Source organism: Anolis carolinensis, chromosome 4, assembly GCF_035594765.1.
Source record: "Anolis carolinensis isolate JA03-04 chromosome 4, rAnoCar3.1.pri, whole genome shotgun sequence".
Lineage (NCBI taxonomy): Eukaryota > Metazoa > Chordata > Lepidosauria > Squamata > Dactyloidae > Anolis > Anolis carolinensis.
Genome location: NC_085844.1, coordinates 161592004 through 161618524, shown reverse-complemented (window position 1 = coordinate 161618524; position 26521 = coordinate 161592004). Strand labels below are relative to the sequence as shown.

At 38.8% G+C, this 26521-nt stretch overlaps 1 protein-coding gene across 4 annotated transcripts in view; it reads left to right on the top strand.

Moving 5' to 3' along the window:
* dnajb4 (DnaJ heat shock protein family (Hsp40) member B4) overlaps positions 1 to 26312 on the top strand; it is a 29987-nt gene extending 3675 nt beyond the window's left edge. For 3 of the 4 annotated variants that reach the window (XM_008114133.2, XM_003223080.4, XM_062979563.1), the window contains exons 2-4: positions 15338 to 15964; positions 21322 to 21896; positions 24549 to 26312. In XM_008114133.2, the coding sequence (XP_008112340.1) occupies positions 15754 to 15964; positions 21322 to 21896; positions 24549 to 24782 (1020 nt within the window). In that variant the 5' untranslated portion in view covers positions 15338 to 15753 and the 3' untranslated portion in view covers positions 24783 to 26312. The remainder of the gene's footprint in view (positions 1 to 15337; positions 15965 to 21321; positions 21897 to 24548) is intronic. The other variant, XM_008114134.3, reaches the window with a different exon arrangement.
* Positions 26313 to 26521: the final 209 nt, after the last annotated feature.

Genomic DNA, 26521 nt, shown 5'->3' with positions numbered 1-26521 from the left:
AGAGTAGCATGGCTATTGGCTCTTTGGAAGCCTGGATACAGTAGAGCTTACTTCTTAAAAAATGGGGTTGCATTTAAGAAATGAAGAGCAGTCCGTGAGTTAATAATTTTGGTACTTTAGAAGGTGTGGTAGTATGGACTCTTCTTTGTTAGAACAGTGGTTCACAACCTGTGGGTCTCCAGATGTTTTGGCCTTCAACTCCCAGAAATCCTAACATCTGGTAAACTGGCTGGGATTTCTAGGAGTTGTAGGCCAAAACACCTGGGGACCCACAGGTTGAGAACCACTGTGTTAGAACAAGGTCTTTACCTTAGGCTCCAGTCTTCAATTTTGAAATGCACCTCATTGCACTGTTTTTGAGGCCAAAGAAGTTCATGTGAATCCCACTGTTAGTTTGGAAAGAGTGTCTGAAATGTAGGGGAACATGCAGGCCATAGTGAAGGCCATAGCTGCCATTGCCTACAACAGAAGTGGTTCCTTGTCACCTGTGCATTTAGACAAGGCTAGTGCTTCTCTTGTATATAGAACGTTTCTGTGTGAGATTCTGATGTCATGAAAGTTTCTGTTGCTTTACATGTGTTTATCAGCATGCAAGAAGACCCCTTTGCTGTCCCATGCAAACATATCAGTGGGGGTGTTGTGACTGCGCCTTCGGGGATTATGGTTGATGGGGATGGAATTCGAAGAGGAAGAAAAAACCCTCGTGATGAGGGTTCACTGGAGGAGTTGCGCAGGAAGCGACTTAGAGAGCTATATGGGGGATCTTCTGAGGAAGATTCAGATGGGGAGATGGATGCTGAGGAACAGGTGGTGGCTGGGGAAGCGGCCACTGAATGGGCACAGCCACCGGAGATGTCTGGGGATTTGGGGTCTATGGATACTTCTGAACCTGGGGTTTCTGCAGGAGCTGATCCCAATTGGGATGCTTGGAGAAGGGAGGATGGTTCTTTAAGTGTTCATGGGGCTAAGTGTGGGCAGGATGATTGGGACTCCGACGAATTGCTAGGTACTCCAGATCCACGAGCTCTAGCTGTGTGGAGCTCAGACTCGGAGTAGATTTGGGACACCTGGTGTTTGGGTGTGAGTGTTTGGTCACCCAGGAGGAAGGGGAATAAAATGGGAATGTTTGGCCACTGCACCTTGCGTGTGGCAAGGTGTTGCTGAGGCGCCATTGGGATCTCTGTGTTTCCATGAAGACTGGACTTGGACTATGATTTGAATCTGCTGTTATCACCTAGCTTGGCTCTCGCTGTGTCTTATCGTGGACCTGTTTTGGATGACTGCACCCTCTTCAGACCTTGGATCGGAATTTGACCTTGCTACTGCCTTCGCCCTGTGATTGATGACTACTATCGGCTTTTGACTCCTGGCTTGCTCTTTGGACACCGCTGTTATCTCCTGACCTGAGCTTGGAATCCCGGACGACGTCTTTTCACCATCCTTTTGGAGCCTTCGGCTTTATCCACATTGTGGAAGCAGTCTACTGCATTCTTAGTTTGTTTGTTTGTTTCCTGACCAATTTGGTGTTTTCTTTTGGGAACTGTTCCTTTGAAAACTACAGAGCCGGCTGGCAGGGCTTGGACTCAGAAAGTGCAGTTTGCACTAAGTTTGTTTAGCTTTGTTTTTACCTGCTTGTGTTGCTGAATTATATTTTTGTTTGAACTGCTCTTGAAGCACTGATAGTGAAGTGTTTCAAGGTTTTTTCTGTGTTAACATTACTTTTTGGCTTATCTGCTGAATAAACTCTATTTTTGTTCGCTAATTGGCGTCTGACTCTTGACAGGGGGAGTAGCATTTTTCCTGCAGACACACAGTATGGAACTAGTTCCATAGTCGTGTCCCCCCCCCCCCCCCCCAATTACTTTTTGATTCTTAGAATACACATACTGTGATTCAAGATAGGAGTTTCATAATAAGAAGGGCTGCAGTCTATGGAAAGATTATGAGTTTATCAGTCTTTAAGGTGCTAGAAGATGTGGATGTGATTGTACAATTATTCCCCCCCCCCCCCCCCCCACGCACACTAAAACACACTTTAGAGGTGAGATGCTTATTTCCCCCCTATTATGTGCTGGTTTTGAATTAAGAGTAATAGTAATATAAATTACAGATCTGAAAAATAGTTTCCAGTAGTTTGGGATTTTTTTCAATATACTTTGTCCCTTAATTTCTTTGTCTAGAATCTTTTGGGAAATACTTACCGTATATACTCGAAGATAAGCCGAGTTTTTCAGCCCTTATTTATGAGCTGAAAAAGCCTCCCCTGGCTTATATTCGGGTCAAGGTCAAGCCAGCAGCGGAGCCTGGAGGCCACAGTATGTTTTCTTTTCCAAAACCTCCCTCCTGTGCTTCTCCTCCCAGGCTGGTTATCTTATTTTTTTTTGAGAGAGAGAGAGACAGAGACAAGAAGCGAATGTTTTCAAAAGCGAAAGGAGACTGAGAGAAACCATTGCAAGCCAGATTGCATGGGTAGAAGGGGGAGAAAAAAAGATATTCTTGCAAATTTGCACAATTCATTGCTATTGCTATTACTACTACTACTACTACTATTATTGCAAGAACATTTGAGTACAAAGGGAGGAAAGGAGGGAAAAGAGAGCAACAGAAGGTGTGTATTTCTTTTTATTCCTAAGGAAACAAAAATGGGGTGGGTTTTTTTGGGAGGGGGAGAGAAGTTTTTAAAAGCCTTTTTGGCTACTTTTAGAGTTTGAAAAAGGGAGAAAGAAAAGAGGTGGGAAAGGGCAGGAGAAAAGAGGACAAAGTTGTTTTTAGGGGACTTTGCTTGCATTTCTTCCTTGGGTAAATGCATGCCCCAAAGCTTCTAAATATTTATATAGATGTTCCCCCTACAAATACATTAATATATGAATTTTCCTCTCATATGTTTACAGGTCTTTGTAAATCCTATGTTAATATAGATAACTAGAGATTTCCATGTACCTGTATATCTGTTCCTATATACATTAATTTTATATATTAATTTTATATGAATTTTACCCTCACATGTTTGCAAGTGCAGAGGGAAAATGCGCATAAATAGGGCTTGGAAATATTGCAGGAGGAAAATGCACATAGAGGATTTGCAAAGGTTTCAGGGGGAAATACACATGTGAAATTAGTATATATAATGATAGATCTATATCTAGCCCTGCATTGTTTATGTAGGCATTATATGTTTGCCTGTTACTATTTTGGAAGCTGGCCTGAGTCCCCAGGGGGAGATGGATAGGGCAGGGTACAAATGAAGCTGTTAATGATGATGATGATGATGATTATAAAGTTATTGTTGCTTTTTCACTTATAGAGTTAGTTTACTATTTTTCTTTGAAATACAGTAAATATTCAAAACATTTAACCCACTGATGCCTCAATTAATGTAATTTTATTGGTATCTAATTTTATTTTTGAAATTTACCAGTAGCTGCTGCATTTCCCACCCTCGACTTATATTCGAGTCAATAAGTTTTCCCAGTTTTTTGTGGTAAAATTAGGTGTCTCGGCTTATATTCGGGTTGGCTTATACTCGAGTATATACTGTATGTATAAATCTATCTTGTGTAATTTTGGCTTTGAGGCCAAAATTATGGTTTATGATATGACACTTGGGTAAGTCAAAAGTTACTCCTTAGAGAGAGGAAAGCATCAATGCCACCTCAGGGGGCTAGCTACCCCTGGGTGCTGCCACCACCATTTCCCATCCAGGTGTTTAAAAAAGAAATGGTGCCATGATAGAGAGGATAGAGGGAGTTAGTGCTTCATTTAGGTTATTCCAGTGCAGACTAAGCTCTTGCCTTTTGTCACTCCACTCAAAAAAAGGGAATTGGTTCTTTTTGGTATTAACATTGACCCATGATTAACTAGACCCAGTTTTTTAATCAATTTTTTGACTAAAATTTCTAGACTTAGATATGAGTATATACAATATATCAAAGACATTTTATTTGTACATACTCTAACAGCAGTACTAGTACAGGTTGGGCATCCCTTATTCAAAATCGTTCACATGAGTGACTGAGGTAGCGACACCTTTGCTTGCTGATGATTCCGTATATACAAACTTTGTTTCATACACAAAATCATTAAAATACTGTTTAAAATTACCTCTAGATTATGCTTATAAGGTGTATGAATTTTATGTTTAGACTTGGGTTTCATTGCCAACATATCTCATTATGCACTTTTGGTCCTAAGCATTTTGGATAAGGGATATTCAACCTGTATACCTCAGCTAATGATTTAAGTGTGATCCTTTGTGTTATTTATTTAACTGGTGGCTTAGTACCAGAGACATAAATAATATGGAAAGAAATAGGAACAGAAGAGCATGTTTCAGCAAAATGTTTATTCATAACTGTGTGCACATGTGAAATGAACCAAGTCAGTTAAACCTTGTATGAGAAAACACAAATATTTTAAGTCTTCTGGAGACCAATGCTGGAAGTAACTGCCATTTACCTTGCCATTTTAGGTAGGAAGAAATACCTAAAATAAGATTATTTCTAAGCTCACTAAAGCTCAAGCTTTATTGCTTTGTTTAACACAGATACTCTATTGCAATCTAACACTGAAAGTCTTCAGCTCTTTTCCCCCCAGAAGGTGAGGAGGAGGAAACTAAAAAGTATTTGTAAAATAGAGCTTCTTTTTCAGAGGCTTTGTTAAGTGAGGTATGCCTGTATACGGTGCTTGTGATTTTTTTTAAATAGATGATGCACCAGCAGTTTCTAGGCTGTGGATTTCATAAAGTCCTCATATGCTCTACTATGTGGGAGAGGCCAGGAACAAAAGGAGGATAGATGGGATTATGTTCCTGTTGCCAGGGAGATAAAAATATGTAGAGCAGACCCAATCTCAGTTAGAGAATTCTGAAGAAATAAGAACTTATACAAATTCCCCTGAGATGATTTAATCATACATGTTTTTGTTGGTTCACCTTCCAGCTTGATTTTTAGCAATTTGTACAATGTTATCTACTTTCAATGTTTTTAGTTTCTGTCCATATTGGAGTCAATTGAGGTCATCCCCATCTGTTAATTTTTGTATGTTTATCTCAGTAATAAACCTTCATATGTCAACCACTTCTGGTTTTTATTAGTCTTGTGAAATGCTTCCTTGTGTGGAGATCCACATAGATATCTTAACCTACATTTGTATCTCCAGTTGGCCCTCCACATTTGTGTGAGCTAGGGAGAACCCCTGCAAATATGGAAAAACCGCTAATATCTGCTGGGCCCTCCCTGGTCAGGGAGTGAAAATGGGGCACCACTGTGGTCTCCATAAGGCTTGCTTGCCTTCACTGAGTCTCTGCTTTTGGAAGGAGAAACAACAAAAAAGTGCACACCTCCTCTCCTTCCAATGACAGAAGCTGAAGGTTGGCATGGGAATGCATTCTTCCCCTCTTGATTTCAAAGGCTCTACCTCTCACACATAGACACAAAAAACCATTCACTGTGTATCCCTGCGTTGGGCTAGGAGAAGATGGAGCAACAGGCATTGCCCTAGCCAAGTGTCTCCCAAAGTCCAGAAAAACCCTCTTTGATGCCTGAGGCAATTATGTGTCCCATGAAGGAGGAAGACAGGTTGCATACCTGGAGCTAATTCTTGGGTCATATGTAAACTCTCATAACCCTGCCTTTCCTCCACTCTTTGTATGTACTCTCTCATAACCATGCCCTTCCTCCACAATTCGTGTTCTGTCTTCCCTTAGCTTCTGAGGCTGTTTCTTAGGTAGCCAAAGAACTGATAGTTCAGGCAGGAAGTGTTCAGGCATGGAGTACCGGGGGGGGGGGGGGTTATCTGCAAAAAGGTTATGTTAAATTCTAGAAAGTTCAGAGCACAGTATAACCTATTTGTGCGTTCTTAGATAATCACTCAAAGAATAACAGTTACAGGTAATATCCTATCCTCAGGTTATCCATAATTTTGCCCTCAAAACATGCCCTCAACTTATACATGAAGTTGATTTATACATAAATATATACAGTAGCTTTGTTTCAGAAATGTATTACAGTTGTCATTTTGTTATATTTTGTCTTATACCTGGAAAACCAAGTTGAGAAATACGCTGGATTTAATAAATAACTATTATATACTCATGTACCCTTTTCCCTATTTATACATTCCATACATGTCTGGTTTTTCCAAGCGAAGAAGGGGAGAAACCTGGTGCCCCTTCCTTTCTCTGACTGCCTAATTGATTTCTTGATGCTTCTCTCCATCTGGATACCCAATTTTTCTGCACTTTTGTCTGCCTCCTCCCTTGACCTGTTGCATCTGAATTATGCCATTTTTCATAGGGATTTGCAAGCTTCATCACACATTTGTTGTCTCCTTCAGTCTTTGCAAGGCTTGCAGTCCCTATTCAAAATGGCGTAAGATAGCAGCAAATAATTTTGTGAAAGAAATTCTGCAGAAGTCGAGGGCCGACTTCTGCAGAATTTTGTCTCAAGCCCAAAGCTTCATGATGCCTGATTTGCTCCTCCCTGTCCACTGAGTTAAAGTTTGAACACTCTCCCTCCTCCTTACTAGTATACAACAACTGAGTCCTTTTATTCAAATAAAAATATCTGAAGGATGTTTCTGACCTTAAACTGAGTTCCTTTACATTGCACCCAGTAGATCCTGCCCTGACAGGTTTTTGGCCTCTGCATGCTTACATGATTTGTAACATCCAATACCAAATCCAGAGGGATTCTTTGTTCCAGCTTCAAAAAAATAAACCTGCCCCTCTGTGCACATGTGTGTATGTAGTGATGGTGGCAACCGGCTTGGAGATTATCTCAAAAAAGGTGGATGACCTGTAATAGCTTCAAAGGATTTATTTTTGTAACTAAATTGTGGAATGTATAGCGTTTTTGCTATTGTTTGCAGAGCAAATAGTTCTTCCAGGCAAGTGGGGATAAAGACATATTCTTATACAGATTCAGAAACCTATTTTGATCATGTATAAAATGTAGAATATAGTACTAAATATGCTATTTATACAGTAGTATGAAATACTTCACTATATCATTTTGTATCTTATATAATGAAGATAATATATCTTTTCATACAAGTGTGCTATGATTGAAGAGTGTTCTTGGACTTGCCTCCTGTTTCTGGATTTTCCAAGAGCAATTCTCTGGTCCTTTTAGCAACATGCTAAACTAGATTGACTATTAGTATGATTCAGCAGGGGATCTTACGTTCTTTGTAATTTTTCTGAAGAGTATGCTTTTTGAAATGGCACCAAAAGGCCAGTTGTGAAAAATAGAAAACTTTCTATAGTTTTCCTAATACTGTATGTGGGTTGATTTGAAGAATATATTTCAAGATCAGTCATTGTTTTTTTTTGTCAGCTCTAATTTGCCACAAGTCTTTCATTTAATTAACTTTAAGCAATAGGATCCAACAGCTTCTTAACAGCTTTTCAGTATAACAGAGTCAGACTTCTGCAAACTTTAACTTTAGCTCTGTGAGTCATATTCGTGTGTGTATCTGTGTGGAGAAAAGCCCATGATAGTAAGTATCTGGCACGGATACTTGGAAACATAGTCCACTCCCTGGAATACTTCACATGTCTAGAGATGAAATGTATGCTGTTCCTTTTTTGGTAAAGTATTGATAGCATTAATTTATTTTAAATCTCATTGGATTGGAACAGTGGAATAGGCATAAAATGTACCTTTTGCAGTGCAATCATCTGCATGTCTTTTTTTTAAGATATAAACCTCACTGAGTTCAGTATGATTAACTCAGATAAGGTATCTAGGAATGCCATCTGAAAGTTTGATTTTTGTCATTCTGCATAAAATGCTATTAAGTATTCCACTGATTAAATGATAGTGACAATTGAATAGATTTCATCTGCAAATGCATATGCCACCAACTCCTTTTTTCACCATTAAATTTAAAATCGTTACAGAATATCTTTGCATGTATTGGCTGGCTCTGAATATAGTGCTAAGCCAAAATATTTCTTTACAAGGATATGTTTTAACAATCCTTGGATATATGTCTTTCCCCTCCTCTTTCAGTAAAGCTCCTAGGAGATTAGGAATATCTACTTCTATTTCAGATCAGCTATAGTTTAACCTATCATTGGAACTCTAGATGGTGGCTAACCTTAAACGATCTTCATAAAAATTGGATATGAAGTTGACTGGTTGCATTGAACCTAATTGTGTTACCCTGTTTGTCCAAGTTCAATTGACACACAAAGTTATATAAACTGAAAAGCAAAGGCTTTTGATGTGTTGTCGAAGGCTTTCATGGCTGGGATCACAGGGTTGTATGTTTTCCTGGCTATATGGCCATGTTCCAGAGGTATTCTCTCCTGACGTTTCGCCCACATCTATGGCAGGCATCCTCAGAAGTTGTGAGGTACCTCACAACCTCTGAAGATGCCTGCCATAGATGTGGGTGAAACGTCAGGAGAGAATACCTCTGGAACATGGCCATACAGCCCGGAAAACATACAACAACCCAAAGGCTTTTGATTTTCTCTGTACAGTTATGGTGGAGGAAGAAAATTGAGAAAAATGTACACAGAAGGCTGTTTCGTTCATGGAACTAGCTATTTTTGGAATAATGTAGGAGGATATGTACTTTCCCTCTGATAATTGCTCTTTTAAAATAGTTGTGAAACATTTGGTTTTTATTCAAAATTTCTGACAAACATTTATGCACGAAGATTAAAATTATTCATATGATATGTTTTTGTGATGTAGCAAACAAACAAAAATATATCAAGGAATTTTTTTTGCAGGTCATAAACCTTTGTATACTTATTGAGTGCGTGCAGTTGTTGTGTCATGTTAATTTTAAGCTGCACAGTGTTCAGTATCCTTTGTGTGACATTGACCTATGTATGTTTCATTCTATGTTAGACCTGGCACAAAGAATCTTTACACCATCTGATTTGAGCTTTTACTTGGCAAGTGAAAGTCAAAGCAAGGATGTTTATATAAAATTGTTTCCCACTTTGTTCCGGAACATGATAAACTGTCTCATTTTCTCCCATTTGAAATAAATCAAGCTTGGAAATTATTTTGTCATTCTTTTAGAGCATTTTACTTTTTATAATATGAATGTGCTGTTTCTGAACTAAATTCTTGTCAAGCATTTATCTGAAATTGATAGATTGTATGCAAGATGGAAAGAAATCATCACTATCGTTTTACTGTGGAAGCTTCCATTCCCAGCTCTCTGTCATCCTTTTGAGAGTGCAGGGAAATGATTAGGAAGAAGGATGTATCAGGAGATTTGGTAGGGTGGCATGGAAGAAGAGGGAAGGGAACACCAGTGACTGCCATTGAATTTGTTCTTAAAATCAAGTAGGATTAGAAATAAGAAGACATATTAGGTGGTTATTTTCTGTCTTCTCATAGAAGCTATTCCTATTAGTTCCTCCATAAGCTTCTGCTTCTTGTTGAGCTATAACTTGCTACCTGTAAAGCTTGCAGTTCACTTTGTTTCTAGTATGTCAGAAAAAGCCTGGGAGAACGATCCTGTGGTGATGTAGATGATGATAGAGAGGGAAAATGCATCTCTTTTTCAACATTTCTTTTGATGTTAGGCATATTTTAAATATGAATGGTACAGAGTGAGACATACCCTACTCACACTTATTTTGGCAAAAATATTTAATTAATATTTAATCCAAACCTTAAAAAGAATAGCATCATGTTAGCAACTTGCTCTCATAGAAATGTCACTTCCAGTATTCACTAATAGAATGAAATAACTTCTTTTTGTAAACCTAAGGCAAATACTCAGAACTATTTGTAATCGATTCCATATGGTCTGGAATCATAGGACTCCTTGCAGAGCAGACATTGTGTAAGAGGGTTGCAACCCAGATGCATATATTAATATATTATTAATTTCCTTTTGTGATGCTGTGGGCAACTCCCCTTTCCAATACTCCCCCCCCCCCCACGCAGTGGCAGTGGGTGTGAGGCAGACAGTCAAGCATAGGAAGAGCTTAGGAGCAGCTATAAAGAGGAATGCCCTCTGCATTATTGCAATATCTCAATAACAATGCCCAATCCAGCTTGGCCAGGAGACATGAGGTGCTCCAAAATGATAATGCAGCATCCTCGGGAGTTCTGAGTAACAATAGGGGCCTCCAAATCCCAAGCAAACCATCCCCTGAACTAGCAGTGTGGATCTGTGCCCTTGTGGCCATCAGAGAAGTGCACCAGTAATATTGGGAGCACTTGCAGAATTCCAGTGGGTAGATGCTGAGTGGGCAAACACTGGTACCATCTTTGTTCTTGTCCATCTTGCCTTATGTCTGCACCTCCTCAGTTGAGTCCAGGTGTGGCCAGACAATAGAGGAGCCTCCAACACCCCATCTCAGAGCCACAGCCCTCACAGGAAGTACAAGAAATACAACACAGAAAGGAGTGAACACCCAATTTTGCTTTGCTTTAGTATCCACATTTCAATTCTTAAGCCACAACTGGCATCTGAATACAGTAGCTGCTGCCTGCCCCCTGGCATGAAATTGTGTATGCGGCTACCTTTAATAGCAATCCTTGATAGAGGAGGTACAGCAATTACTGCACTAGGAAGAGGAGGATAATCTATTGTCTCTACAGATGCAACACCTACAGTACACTCTAAACCCAAAGGTGGACTGGCTAAGCTAGTCTAGCATTGACCGAGGACAGTCTGTGTTTGGAAAGGTTCATGATCACAGCAGGTCTTGGACAACTGGAAGTGGACCTTTCCACTTCTCTTGCAAATGCCTAGCTACCAAGGTTTGTCACCAGATACCTATCAGATTTCATAGATGCTTTCACTCTACATTAGCTGCCGAGTCTTCGCTACACCTTCTCACCAACAACACTGCTACATTGACTGATGGGAAAGATTCAGGGAGAAATGTGGTTGTCATGGTGATCCTGGTAGTGCCAGCCTGGTTCTGAAGACCCTGGTTCTCAGAATTTTGCAGCATTTGCCATCGGACTAGCTACCACTACCTGTATGCCTGGTGGTTCTATCATAGGGACAAGCATATCAGCTCAATCCAGCATGAATATTCCATAGATGGGATGTCCTCATTGGTGAAAACATTCAATGGAGAGTCTCTGAAGGTGACCAAAGAGTTTGGATAGTTTAGGAGGTGGACACCTCTTTCAGATTGCCTGGTCAGAACTTGTTCGGGGCTTTATTGGTTATCTAACACCTTGAATTGGGCTCAGAAAATGACAGAAGCCTCTGCACAAACTGGATGGACTCTTCATGCTGGTTAATAGCATAACGCTTTGTGATTAGCAGACATAGTCAGTATTGGTGAAATAGACAAAACTAGTTTTTTAGTACAAATGCTTAGTGCTAGGTTGTTACTTCTTCCTTGAAGTCCCCCTCTCCCATTTTCTATTCAATACTAAGCTTTAGGTTCTACAAAATAGTAGGTTAGTTGCTTTCTGAGTATAACCCAAGATTCAACATTTTGTAATAAATGGTATTTTAAGTGACTGTTAGAGATAATTTCCACGTTAATCCCCACAAAACTTTTCAACAGAGCAATACAAGTTGAAGATGTACTTTGAAAACCTATAGAGGGTTCAGTTTTCTTCCAGTGATTAAGGAGGGTAGAATTGGAAATTTGCTGTATTAAAATATCATTTTGGTTGTCTACAACCACCCAAGACCAGGATTGTGGTATACAGTACTTCTCTAAAGACATATCCTAATGTGTTCATTTGCTTGGTTCCTGTGATTTAATTTTCAGTATGCAGATAACCTACAGTACATATCAGTCTTTTCTCTAGATTATATTAAGTATTTCTCATATTTTTATGTATCTGGCAGTATTACTAGTTTGAATTTCTAAACATTTATCTGATCTAGTGACTTGGCTTCATTACCCTGATTCTTTCTCTCCATTTGTATATTTATAGATGTGATCTTTTTGGAATGTGGCTTGTGGTTCATTTGCTTGGTGTTCTATGTCCTTTTAAAACTATGATTTAGCCTGCAAAATTGTAGCTGAAAGAGGGAGGTGGTTGTCATGGGTAACCAACTTACAAATTTATAAATGTTTTACAGATCTCTTCTTGGAAATTTAGCTGTTTTAGGATTTTATTTACATATGTATTTGTGTAAATTTAACACATCAACTCATTATAGAAAGATATCCTTAATAAATTTATTTATGAAGAATATTGCATGTCCTATGACTACACAACTACCTATTGAAATGATCCCATGTCTTTGACATGAAATGATTGTTCAAATAAGAATGTCTTGGCATCATCTCTAAAAGATTCTCTGTTCCACAGCTGGAAAAAGTGACTATTCAGATATTTTTACCCTTTTTGTGTTTGACACACACAGAATGTTGTATCTGACACACAGAGTATGTAGCTATGTTGTTAATTGCTATGTTTAAAGATGTTCTTGGCAACTGTACAGACAAATCTTCCAACTAGCTAATGAAAAATAACATCAGTTTAACAGGATTCTTGAATGAGCAGACATTTCTGATCTCAGAGAGAAGAAGCTTGTTGGGTTGTTCTTGAGGACGAAAAACGCTGATGCTGAAACACTGGCTTAATTTTGTTTGTTGCAATCTGTTTTAAATGTTGTTTTATTTATATCCCACCATTTTCCCGATATAGAATCCAAGACAACTCACAATGTCAAAATACAGGCAGCCCCTGAGTTATAAACATCCAAATGACAAATGACTTATAGTTGAGAAAGGGGCTGAGACAACCGGAAGTGAGAGAAATCTAGCTGGGAAGGGAAATTCACTCCTGTAGGAGTTATCATGGGGAAAAGGTATCTCAGCTGAAGCTTTCTCACCAAGCCTTTGTTTCCCCAACAGGCCAAATTTTTCAAAATCCAATTACCATATCACAGGGACAGAAAGTAAAGGGAAATATTCTGAACAGGGTTAAATACAGCAAAACAAACATCACAGAGGTGTTAACTCTTCCCTATGCTATCCAAAGCTCATACAGAGATAGACATAGCTATAAATAAACTGGAGTTACACTTAAAAATGTACCTGTTCCAACTTACATACAAATTCAGCTTAAGAACAAACCTACAGAACCTTTCTTGTTCATAACTTAGGGACTGTCTGTACAATTCAAACCTTGGATAATACCATTCAAACATCATACAGTTCAAACAATCGATATTGCAATTAAGTATAAACAGTCAATATTTTTAAAATGTTCAAGAAGATTTAAAAAAGGTTGCATACATAATTATAACAATAAAACATGGCCTAATTTAAAAAAACCTGCAGCTCACTGTCAGAGGCCTAGGTAAACAGAAATGTCTTCACCTTCCAGGAGAAAGAGTAGGGAGGGGTCAGCCTTGCCTCCTGTGGCAGAGAATTCCACACCAGACGTGTCTGTGATGGGACCAAGAGGAGGCCCTCCCTGCAAAGATCCCCCATTCTGGTATCTGCCTTTATCTGAGGAGCTGAACATTGCTAGCTTTGTAAACAACAATTACATTTTAAAAGACAACACTTTGATGAAATAATTTAATTCTTAACCTGATTCCATTAAAATTAAACGTTAGGTTCTGCTATAAAAGAATAGGCTAGATGCCTTCAGTTGTTAAGCAGATATGAAAACATATAGACTTACAGACTGTATAGATTCAATTCTTTGCCCTTCTAGAAATGAGCACAGGATTTCAGAAGGTCTTAAGCTAGATTGGCTGTTGGTCTGATTTTAGGATAAAGCTTTTGCTTCTGTTTCCCTCAAAGTTCTTGTCTATTTTTGGTGATTTAAGAATGCTCTCATCAAGTTACAATAAAATTATGCTATGAGCTTGGAATTATAAAGAATTTAGGGCCATGTGAATCATTTTTTTCTTCTCTTTGATGGTTAGACACGGATGCCATCATTTATATTGCCAGAACATTCTCCTCCTTAGTATAACTCAGACTTGAACATGTTTAGTGGACATGGAAATTTGATAAACTGCTGCAGGTTAGAAAGGAAACGTGGTGGACTAAGTGTCCTGGACAAGAGCACTCCAAACTGCATTATTTCATTACAGGTTCTACTTACACTTCTTTTAAAAATAAAGAATATTCAAGGCTCTATCTATAATGGGGAGGATGGACAAAAAGAGGGAGAAAGGTTTTTCAAAGTCTTCTCAGGACTCACTGAGCAGGCTGCCTCTTTTGTTAAGGAACAGCTAATGAGAATGAATTTCTAGGATACTGGTTGAAATTTCTTGCATTGGTAGAAAGAAATTATAGTCTTGATATAAATTCCAATTCTGTTAAGAGAATTTTAACAGCAAAAGATAATGTCCTGCAGAAGATAATTTGCCTTTGTGGATGTTATATGGCTCTGTCTCATCCCGAGATTTAGAAAATGATTGATTGCATTTCACTGTACTTATAATGTCTCAATTAAAACATTAATTCTGAGAATATAAAACAGTTCTGTAGGTATCAGAGAACCACAGGAATGGTCCATTGTTTAGTTTTGAGTGGTGCACATAACTTTGGCTCAGACTTAACAGAATGCAAACTGACAAAGAAAGAGTGATGGGAGAACGAGAAGGCTCTTAACAGTTATATTGATGGACTTTTTGGAGAGGAACATCTATGGTATGACAATAATAATGATAATCCTAGGGTTTCTTACATTTAATTAGAGGAGGAACTGGGAACTGTAGCTTTTCAAATATTTTTGGATTTCCACTTCCATGAGCCCTGGCTTCCAAAACCAGCATCGAAAGCTTCTGGGTGTTGTCGTCTAAAACATATAGGACCACTGCTGATCAACGTAGTTCACAAGACTTGTGTGCTAACTGGGGACCACCCTGTGTTCTTATTTTGTTCCTGGAAGATCTGAAAGTGGCCCAATATGAATGTCAAGTTACTTTTCTTCAACATATTCTCTTCTAGATGGTCCAACATACAGAGATGAGAAAATGTGGGAAATGGCAGTGCAAAAATTGGTTCAGTTTGACCACTGAACAAAGTTGATGTACATTTGGGGGAGGTATCCTACATGTCAAGTTATCATAAAAGTTTCAATATTTCATACATTTGCCATCTGTGCTGTGTGTGTCCTTAGTGTTTTAGTAGGACCAGTTATTGTTTCTTTGGAGGTGATCATGAAGTGGAGTTTTTAATATTGCACTCACTTTTTAAATAGTTGAAATAAAATGCAGTATAATGAGAATTGAAAGGGAGGGGTAATTTTTGGTTTACAAATACTTATTAGTGTGTTTCTTGCTCTTTGTCCTGCAAACTGATTTTCAGAATTAACAGAATCAGATGTTTGTTAAGGATTAAGAACTCTTTTCCTACACGGATTGGCTGTTCATCGTATTGTCTAAAATCTGACCATTCTCTATTCTACAGGTTTACACAGAACAGGAAATAGCTGCAAAATCTTTTAAAATGGGATTTTCATTCATCTGCAAAGAGGAATGGACACTGAACAGTTAACTGTACAGAAAGAAAACACTGCAGAGTTTTGGCTGTAGTTAGCTTGGGAAGTGACGTCTTACGGCATTTGCTGTTCTAGAAAGAGCGGAGACACGTTTGTATAATTGGGAGGACTCTGGGTGGCAGTGTCTCTGCCGCTGTGTATATCTATCTTTATAAAGCAATTGGGGAGAGGGAACAAGGTGATGAGCAGCCTGCCTGCTGCTCTAATACAAATATAGTTCTTGTGACTTTGGTGAAGCGGTTTTCCAGCTACATTGCATAGCTGAAATACAGGACTCTTATATCTAAAGAAATAAACTTTGGAAAATAAACTTTGAATATTCAAAATGGGGAAGGATTATTATTCTGTTCTTGGAATTGAAAAGGGGGCATCTGATGAAGATATTAAGAAAGCCTACAGAAAGCAAGCCCTTAAATGGCATCCCGATAAGAACAAATCTCCCCATGCAGAAGAGAAATTCAAAGAAATTGCAGAAGCATATGAGGTGCTGAGTGATCCCAAAAAAAGAGAAATTTATGATCAGTTTGGAGAAGAAGGTAAGTTTTTTTTCAAATACATTTTGTGATAGTTTAAAGTAGAAAGAAACCTTCCTTTCAGTTGTGTAAAACCGTTCAAGCTGCTGATTTGAACTAATCATAAGAGTAACACATTTTGAAGATCTATTTATATTTCTAACATTTACAATACATATTAATTTAACTTAAATTTTGTTTGTGATGGTTCCGTTTTATTCAGCTTTTTAAAAAGTTATTATTGGCTCATAATTGATTCATTTTACAAGATCACACAAAATGGGACTTTTCTTTTGAGTATTCCTTACTTGCTATATTTTGCCCTACTTTTTTTTTCAACAAAACAAAATGCCATATCATTAAAATAATACTTTTATTAGAAGATGGACATTCATGGCCAGTGCCCAAGTGTCCAGATTTCAGCTAATATTGGCATCTTGCCTTGAGACGAAAGAATTTGCCTGATGTCATGAAATACCAGGAAAAGTTTTCAGCTTAATTGTAAACAAGGGAATGAGGCCCAGGGAAACTGTGTTTTTCTTGAAATTGTTACTTTAAAATGGCTTATATTTAGTTTTGATTTCTTCTTAAACTTTCTTAGAGTAGAACTTTCATAGTTGAAAGTCCTGCTGTAGATTTTGAACAAGCTTTTGTTGGTGCCACTGGATACTTGTGTTTAAGTTTTTCCTTATTGAGACAGGCCTATTAATTTTAGGAAGATATGCTTGGATTACACACAACCCAGGCCCGTAGCCAGGATTTTGATTCGGGGGGGGGGGGGGCTGAGATTTTGGTTGGGGGGGGGGGCTGAGTCTGAGTAAGAGAGGATCTACCCTAGCAAATCTTTTGTATCGTAATCCCAATACCACCATGCATATGGGATATATTGAGCATGGTGATCAGATCATGATATTAATAAACGTAAAAGTTTAAATAGTAAATGTAAGGCCTTCTCGTGGACCACCCTGAGAATTTCTGATCTGATCTGATTAGAAGGATGTCTTAGAAACATATACACACTGTATTTTGTACATATATACACGTAAAAACGCTAGTTGTATTTTAATGGTTGTACAGTCCCAGGATTGGTATTTCATTTGCACTGTTGGGAAGTATAAAGTAACATGACAACTGATTTGTTCATAAAGTAAAAGGTCATCGTTATTTATACATTCTCAGTTTTTAGTCTCCCTTTCATTGCTGCTTTTTTTAAGATCTTCGGTCTGTTTCCTCGGTGTGTTCTTGCTCCTGTGAACATTTACTTCCTAGTGAATGTCAGAACTTACTTTATATTTTTGAAATGAGATGTTAGGATGAATGAAAGTAGATGTCAGAAGTCTGAAGTGCAGGTCTTATACTTCTATATAAAATATGAGTGATAGTATCTTGAACAAAGTGATGCAGCTATGAGTCTTGGTAGCTGATAGAAATTTTCTGGTGCCCAGAACATAGTCACACAGTAGGCGTGAAGCTCTTTTTTTGTAGTGATGAGACTTGTCTTTTAAGCAAACCTATATATTATCTATCCTAGGATATGTCAATCAAAAAAACACATGGTGTAGTTTGTCAGCAGGCTTGGCGTTATCTATTAGTACTGCATTTATATATTTAACTACAGATATTATCAGCCAGAGTTAAGGTGGGAATCTTATTATCATTGAATATTTTGTAAATCTTTGGCTCAATTCAGAGGAATGAATTGGTTTGTTTGGTGGGCCTAAGTCAGTGCAAGTTCATTTAATTCTGAAGATAGTGCCCTAAAACCTCACTGAAGATTTGTACTCTCTTATTGCATCCACTTGATGATAACAATAATTTCTGAGTTTATCCAAGGCAAGTTACTACTGAATACTCATTAAATCAACCTCATGTATAGGTTGAGGGCAGGTTTGGGGGCCATTTTCCCCCCAATTTTGATACTACCCAAAGGTCACATCAAAGGTCATTCCAAAGAGAAGGGAGAACGTCAATATTGGTCGGGGAAGAGGGGCTCTCAAGGGAGGCAGCCACCATTTCTCCACCCGAGCATTCAGAAAGGCCAGAAGCAGCACCACAGAGGAGAGAGTGAAGAATGTTGGTGCTTCTTTTCGGTTTCTCCTGGGATAGACTAAACTCATGCCTCCTTCTACTATATTTAGAAAAATTGTGGTTCCTTTTTAAACAAGGTGTAGCACTCACATTGACCTATGGATAAGTTGAACCAGATTGTGGGGTTGATTTTTTGAGTACAAATTTCTACACTTATACATAAGTATGTAGGTTATGTTGCCATTTTTGTGATAGCCTAAAATCTTGTAAATTTAAATGAGTTATTTAGTATATAGTGATAGGATAATTATACAATATCTTATGCTAATCTTCTTGTTTGCTTATGAAAATAAGCTTATGAAAGTAACAAGTATATGTTTCATGTCTTCGTCAGACAATGTTTGGGTGTTTCTTGTTCTAATGTGCTCCATAAGGATTAAGCTGCTGGTTTGAGGACTTTTATTAAACAATTTTGAATGTAGAACATTTTAGTTGGATTTATAGGTAAAGGTTTTTCCTTGACATTAAGTCTAGTCATGTCCGACTCTGGGGGTTGGTGCTTATCTTCATTTCTAAGCCAAAGAGCCGTCGTTGTCCGTAGACACCCCCAAGGTCATGTGGCCACTGGCCAACATGACTGCATGGAGCACCATTACCTTTCCGCTGGAGTGGTATCTATTGATCTACTCACATTTGCATGTTTTCGAACTGCTAGGTTGGCAGAAGCTGGGGCTAACAGCGGGAGCTCACCTTGCTCCCTGGATTTGAACTGCCGACTTTTTGGTCAGCAAATTCAGCAGCCCAGCGGTTTAACCCACTGAGCCACTGGGGGGCTCCAGTTGGATTTATACTTAATCATATATACAGTGGGCCCAGACTAAATTAAGTTGTCTGCCATAATTCTGTATAATCTTGATGTGTTTTTTTAAATGTGGCTAGATGTCTAGGTTCAGGTCAGTGATACTTAGAATCCGATTTAACCCATTCTGCCAATGGAACTGAATCCATTAGGGTAGTCTGTCAATTCCTTCCCACACCCTGACAATCTACTCTGATTTGTTATGGGGCAATATGAAGCAGGTTTTGTGGAAAATGCAGTAAGTGTTAGAAGGATGAAAAGTTCTTTTTCCAAATAAAGCCTGCTGAAATGACCCAGAATTTCACCCCAGGAGTGCTTGGAGTTGTGCATGGTGCACAGCATCAGAAGGAGGAAAGCAGACCACATCCATCACTAACCCTAACCCTCGCCAGTTCCCGGCCTGTGGGGGGCCTGCTTCTCCTACTCTTCCTGTTGCTTTGTCTCACATATGTTCATTTTGCTTGGTTAATCCTGTGATGCTACCTGTGGCATGGGAAGCTGAAACGGCAGTCTCTGCGGCCCAGCTTTCAGATGGGACTAGATGAGGTAATGCAAGGGAGGGCACAGTCCTGCTGCTCGCTCTGACTGCCTTTCTAGGCTCCTTTCATTTGCTGTGCTCAGCACCTATATGTGTGGCCCAGTCACAGGAGACTTGAAGGCAAATGGGTGAGCAAAGAAATGCAAGGAGCAAATGGGTGGAGAAAGACAAGGAGGAACCAAGTACTTAGGCAGAAGAAGTTAGCAAGCAAACAATCAATCAGGCAGGTGGAGAAAGGAAGAGCCACTCAGTTCCTCCCTGCTTTTCTCCACTTGCTCACTGCTTTCCTTACCCAAGTGTATGGTTTCTCTCTTCCTTTGCCTGCCTGCCTGCTTGCTTACTGTCGTCTTCCACCCAGGCACCTGATTCCTTCCTGCCTTTTTTCTGCCTGGGTAGAGGAAGGCTATGAACATGAAGAAAAAGACAAGAAGGAACAGAGTACCATGGGGGAGAAAGGGAGTGAACAAGCGGGTAGATGAAGAAAGACAAGGAGGAACCAGACAAGAGGAGGCTCAAGCACCTCCTCACGAAAAAGAGGTTTTGGTAGAATGGCTGCTGCTGGACATTGTGAGTATCTCTGGTTCACCTGGATAACCAGTGACACCTCCTTTGAGCAGTCTCTTTTTATTGTTTGATGAGAAGAGTGATAAAACTGCAAAAACTTTAAATTTGGGAAGTAAGCGTAGGTGAAATTAATCACAGCAAGTAGGCGGGTGTCATGATGTAGGAAGAAATGGCAGGCTTGAAATAGTCTAGGTAACTGTCAGCATAAGTGTGATAGCGTAACTTTGCAAGATCTCTATTTAAATCTGACATGCATGGTTTGAAGCACTTCAGTGTTGTGCAGATTTGGACTTCAGTTTCTACATATGAATAAGTACACTTAAATTCAGATGAACTTCCAAATAAAGGCTCATAATCAAATTTGTAAAACTAAGATCCATAAAATTGGAAACTATAGATGTACCCATAGACTTCATTGAATGTGTAATGTCTGCAATAGATAAAACTTTGGAATATGAAAATGTCTGAATTTCAGAAAGTAAATGTTTAAGTATTTGATGTGTGGTGTGATCATCACACTCACCAAATTCACCTTTCTAGTATGTTTCCAGCCTGTTCTGGGATGGAGCTTCCTGTGTTGTTCTGGCTCCTCCCCAGAAAGGGCAATGCTTTCCATGTGTGATGGAGAAAGCACTGTCAAGAAGGAGCTGTGCGCGAGGCAACAGATTTGCCCCACTGCCTCTCTCTTTTGTCTGGCCTTTGTGATAAGGTCGCTAGTCTTCTGCCTACTTTGAAACAAAGCTCAGTGTACTGTATAGTAAAGTTTATTTTTTTACCACTATAAAATTACTCCTTTATTTAAGAATCTATTAACTTATGTTTCTATGCTGTTCAGACAGCTGGAGTGTCATCTCTGTTACTTGTGATTGATTACCTCTATGAGGTTATTCACAGAGCATCTAACCCTGGACTCCTGTCACCCTCCTTTCTCACTTTTTGTGAATGACATATTGGGGTTACTAGTTAGGATCCTAAGGTGGCTTCCACTTTGGATTAGCATGCCTGCTCTTTGTAGTTCAGGATTTATGTTTTTATTACCAGTACCCTGACAGTCTCCTAAAAAAATAGGAATAACCAAAATCAATTGGTTAATTTAATAAAGCCTGTTTGCAAACATCAGCATAAATGCAGGCTAACTCCTGCGTTCAGAGCCACAATTGTTATCTGCTTTAACTCTCACTTCACACATTCCACTACCATCTCTTTCCCTAATCTCTCCTCAAAATTAAAACAGACCCCAAAACTGAGTGTTAAACTTCTTGCTTCTAACAGATGGGTTAATTGTTAAAGTCTGGCCTGCTCATTAACATATTTTAAGATTGTAGCTGAAATGACTACAGATGTTGGTATTTCAATTGGGAATTGTTCAAACCTGTTTGTACTCTTTTGTAGGTCTGAAAGGAGGAGCTGGAGGACCAGATGGGCAGGGTGGTACCTTCCGGTACTCTTTCCATGGAGACCCACATGCTACATTTGCAGCATTTTTTGGTGGTGCAAATCCTTTTGAAATCTTCTTTGGTAGAAGGATGCCTGGTGGCAGGGACACCGAAGATATGGAAATCGATGGCGATCCATTTGGTTCTTTTTCAGCTTTTAATATGAATGGATTCCCAAGGGAAAGAAACACTGTTGGTAACCAGTCTCGTCGCAAGCAAGATCCCCCTGTTATTCATGAACTCAAAGTATCATTAGAAGAGATTTATCATGGTTGCACCAAAAGAATGAGAATTTCCCGAAAAAGACTCAACCCAGATGGTAGAAGTGTCCGAACTGAGGATAAAATCCTTACTATTGATATCAAGAGAGGATGGAAAGAGGGCACTAAAATTACATTCCCAAAAGAGGGTGATGAAACACCAAACACTATCCCAGCTGATATTGTATTTGTTATAAAAGATAAAATACACACACATTTCAAGAGGGATGGCTCAAATATTGTCTATCCTGTGAAGATTAGCTTACGGGAGGTAAGTTCTCTCTTAAGCTCTGATATATGCCACTAAACATCCTTATATATGCCTGGATTTTCACCATTGCAATTGTCCTGCCATTCTGCTCATAGGAGGAGAATAGCTTTCAACTAATTTGGGAAGTTTTGGGTGTGGGTTGCCTTTGTCATTGTGTGAATACCCAGTATGATGCCCTATTCACGAAATGTTACCACAAATGAAAAAAAATAATCCCCATAATAAAGAGACTATATGGGAAAATTAAGCTCTAACTGGAATATTTTAAGGGGAAAAAGTGCCACAGCAAAGCAATTCTGACAGCAAATTTGAAAATATGCAAAACTGATTTAGTTCTGCTTGGCTAACATTTCAGTAGTCACCAATCTGTAACCAAAATGGTAAAGATTCATAAACCAGATTGAACACCAGTAAGATTGTAATAAAATAATGATGGATTTAGGTTTAATATGATAAGTGCATATTCTGTTGTTGGTGTTATATCATGAGAAGGAACTTTGTGGGCACCAGGGTCCAATTCCCTCCAGACTCCTCTTCTATGAATACACATTCCCCCACAGGAGCCCAAATATCAAGTTACTGCTTAATATGTACACATATTGAACCCAAATACTTCCATTTTCTTCTGCATTTCCTTTCCAAATGGCAACATGAAGTGACACTGTGTACTTCCTGCCACCATTTTGAGAGGGACTGCTGAAGAAAAGAGTATAGACCTTAATTTTATGCATTTAGAGACTGTTTCTTTCTGTTCTGTCAGTTACAAAATTAGTGCAGCAGAAATCTCAGAAAATAAAACAGTGGTATCAGTCAGCAGAGGAGGCTGCTTTCTGGTGGTCTTGAATGGCTAGACCACCTTCTCTTAAATTCAGGGACTCTTTTCAGAATAATGAGCAATTTGCTTTGGTTACTTTCTTCCTGTAGTTTGGAATTTTATCCGCTAAGATTTAGTCCATATATTTACCTGAGCTTGAACTATTATTGGTATGGACAACAGGGACTCTCTTGATGATGCTGGACTACTGCTCTCATTAGACATAGGCAGCATAGAAAACAGTGAATGATCATGGGCGTTATGGTCAGATGAATTCTGGAGATCCAGAGTTGCTCACTTCTACTCTAGCTAAACCAATATTAGGTCTAAAACTAGGGTTATACAACTGTATTTATTCAAATGTAATACACACCTTTTTCAGCCAGGTTACATTGTGAAAATTAGACTGTGAACTACTCATTCTTTAAACCAGGGGTCCCCAAATTATGGCCCATGGGCCACATGCGGCCCATCAAGCGGCCCATTAAAGCCATTTATCTGGCCCCTATGGCAGCTGCTCTCTCCTTGTCCGCCAAGGAAAGTGCCTTTCCCTCTTCCCTGGCGCCGTGCGCACCTTTCCCGCCGCTGCCGAGGAAGGCGCGCACGGGCCAAGGGAGAAGGGAAAGGCATGCGCCTTTCCCGCCTCCTCCCTTGCCCAGTGGGTGCCTTCCAAAGCTTTGCTTGTGTTTATAATGGTATTTTAATTATGATTTAATTAAGAATTAATTATTAAGGCATGCTTTGCTTGTGCTGTTGGTGCACAAAGGCAGAAAGGGGGTTGGACTAAATGGCCCAAGGGGTATCTTCGTACCCTCTTTATTATTTTATTATGATTATAATTAACACTGATGCTGTATTTGTTCAAAATAGGACATGTGCACTGTGCATAGAAATTTGATCATAGTTTTTTAAAAAAACTATAGTCCGGCCCTCCAACAGTGAGGGACCGTGAACTGGCCCCTGTTTAAAAAGTTTGGGGACCCCTGCTTTAAACTAACTGCTGAGCAGTCTCATGATCCTAGGTACCTTTGTAGCTAATTGGGCATAGGATCCAAGCGACAATGATCAATAGGAATGCTGCAATGGCCATTCTTCAGTCAATAGGACACCTCATTGGATTTCTCCCCCCCCCCCCCCGCCCCCGCTTGGGTTGCGATGCAGTTGAGGACCTCCCAATGGCGCCTTCATTTAAAGGGGCCACAGTCACAACCTGCTGCTCAGTTGGGCTGAGGAGCCCAGAGCTACATCATTATAGTAGCTGTTGTTGTGGCACCATGTGAGGGAGGGTGCTGGGTGGGTTTGAGGGGGGACAGCAGTGGCACCCACCTTAAGGATGTGGCTCGGGATCCTCCCCAAATAGGTTCTCTTCTTCCTACTCCTCAGCCCTCAACACAACTGAGGGAATAGGGGCTGTGGCCCCTTTAAATGAAGGCACCACTCAAAGATCCTTTTAAACACGGCACATTACATTCAACAGCAAATACTTCTTTTGATTTCAAGATTTTAAAAATTGAGGTGCGCATTTGATGCTATGGCACATTTAGGTTCTTGTAAATATGCTACTTGAAAACAATAGAACTTCCTTTTGAGTAAATGAGCTCGTCAGAAATTGGGTGACACAACATACTGGTATACAAGAATTAGTCTCTTGTTTGTGGCAGTTAGACACTGGGCTTTGTTTACATTAATTTTATTTGAAATTTGTTGCAAGTCTAGGACCTTTTAGCATAAATCTTGAAGTTTTTCTCAGTCATATTTCATGCAATTTGTTCACTTTATGTGATTTGAATAAAATGTATACTTCTGTCTCTAACTTTTCTAATATTACATGTTTTCAGGCTTTATGTGGCACCTCAATTAATGTTCCAACAATAGAAGGACGAACCATACCAATGACAGTGAATGAAGTTGTAAAGCCTGGGATGAGAAGAAGAATTATAGGATATGGTTTGCCATTTCCAAAAAACCCTGACCAGCGAGGTGACTTAATTATAGAGTTTGAAGTAATCTTCCCAGACAGTATAGCTCCAGCCTCAAAAGAAGTACTCAGGAGAAACCTTCCTGTTTCATAAGAAATATGGTGAAAGAATTGTACTATGAGTACACTTCAGACTGAATACTTTTCAGGTTTATGCTGTAAACGTGCAATCTATAACTGTGGAATTTTTCTTTTATGTTTTGGGTAGGAAAGGTAATTATGCCATGCTGCATGAAAATAGGATGGACAATACAGAAGACTTTGTAATCAAGTATAAAGCTAAAACCACTTGCTGTGTACTGGGTCTTCCATTTCAGAACATTTTATTGAATATTTTGCTTACATGTACAAACATAATCTTTGAGTGGGAGAACACCCCTTGCATATATCATGGAGTGCTTCACTTTCAAAGCACTTTATTTCACATAATTCTTTTGAATTCTTTGTGATGTATTGTACTGCAGTATCAGAAATCACAACTCATGGTAAGGATTTGTGTAATGTTTGCAGTATTTATGTTGCGTGTAATGTACCCATAAGCCTTGTTTACATTGCACATTGTAGAAGGCAGAAAATCTGAAAATGTTTATAAACCCAAAAGAAACCTCAGAGTTTCCTCTGCATTGTTGTATATGTTCACTGTTTTCTGCCTTCTGTGTTTTTCTAGTAGTAGCAGCCTGATAGAAATCCTGTTCTAAAATGCGCCCCTTTGGGCATAGCAGATTCAAAGATGGAAACAACTGGCAAAACAGTTGCTTGAATGCCCTTTGAACACATGTGCTAAAGCTACATATTTAGCCCTCTGAGCAACTGCGAAGACAATTAGACTATGGGAATAATGACTCCAGTCTTTCACAATTCTAGTCCTCTTGCATGTTTTGTTAGCAGTGAAGTTATATATAGCCCTTTTTAAACTAAAAAATTTTGAGCCCATCTCAAATTATCTAAGAGAAGAAAGAGCAATAAAAAATCCTCAAATCCTCTAGTTTCCCCAGAAAGTGTTTTTAGCGCTGGGACGCTTGAATGGCAAGATCGGACTACTAAACATGCCTTCAGCAGTTTGTCTTGAACTATACTACAATATCTTAACCTTTAAAACATTTTTGTTTGTTCATAAAAATATAATTTTATTTAAATATGAATCTGTTAGTGAACCACATTATTACACAATAGCAGGAGTGGACAAAATTCTCATCAGGGGCCTAGCCAGCATAGTCAATGAGGAATGCTTTTTGTAGGATGTACGGTAGTTCACTCTGTCTACATTTGGAGGGCTGCACTTAATCTATCCTTGACCAACAGGGTAATAAATTGACTACTGTGTATATTTCCATGAAGGAAAGTCATATATTAGCAAAACTAAAATGATTACAATAATCCTGTAAGAAAAAATGTTTTAGAAATGACACACAGTCTAATGTTTTTTGCAAATTCTCAATGCAAAGAGTACAAACATATAATATTGTCAAATTTCAAAAGGATCCAGAATGTTAGTTTTCATGACGCTAGGAGTGGAGACTAGAATGTCACTGCTTTTTCTTTATGCATATTGTTAATGCATTTTAAATAGCCTATATGGTCTGTATTGCATTTAATATATTTTTTAATTAAAACATCATTTCTATTTGTCTTTCTCTCGTAATATAAGTTGAATGAGTGATTTTTTGAAAAATTCAAGAAAAATACAAAATTTTAGATACATAAAACTACCAAGATTAGACAATGACATGTTATACATTACAACTGAACTACAACCAAGCTTTATAAACTTGCCACTCTCTGTCTGATAGTCTTTATTTATTTATTTATTATTTAAAACATTTATATTCCGCC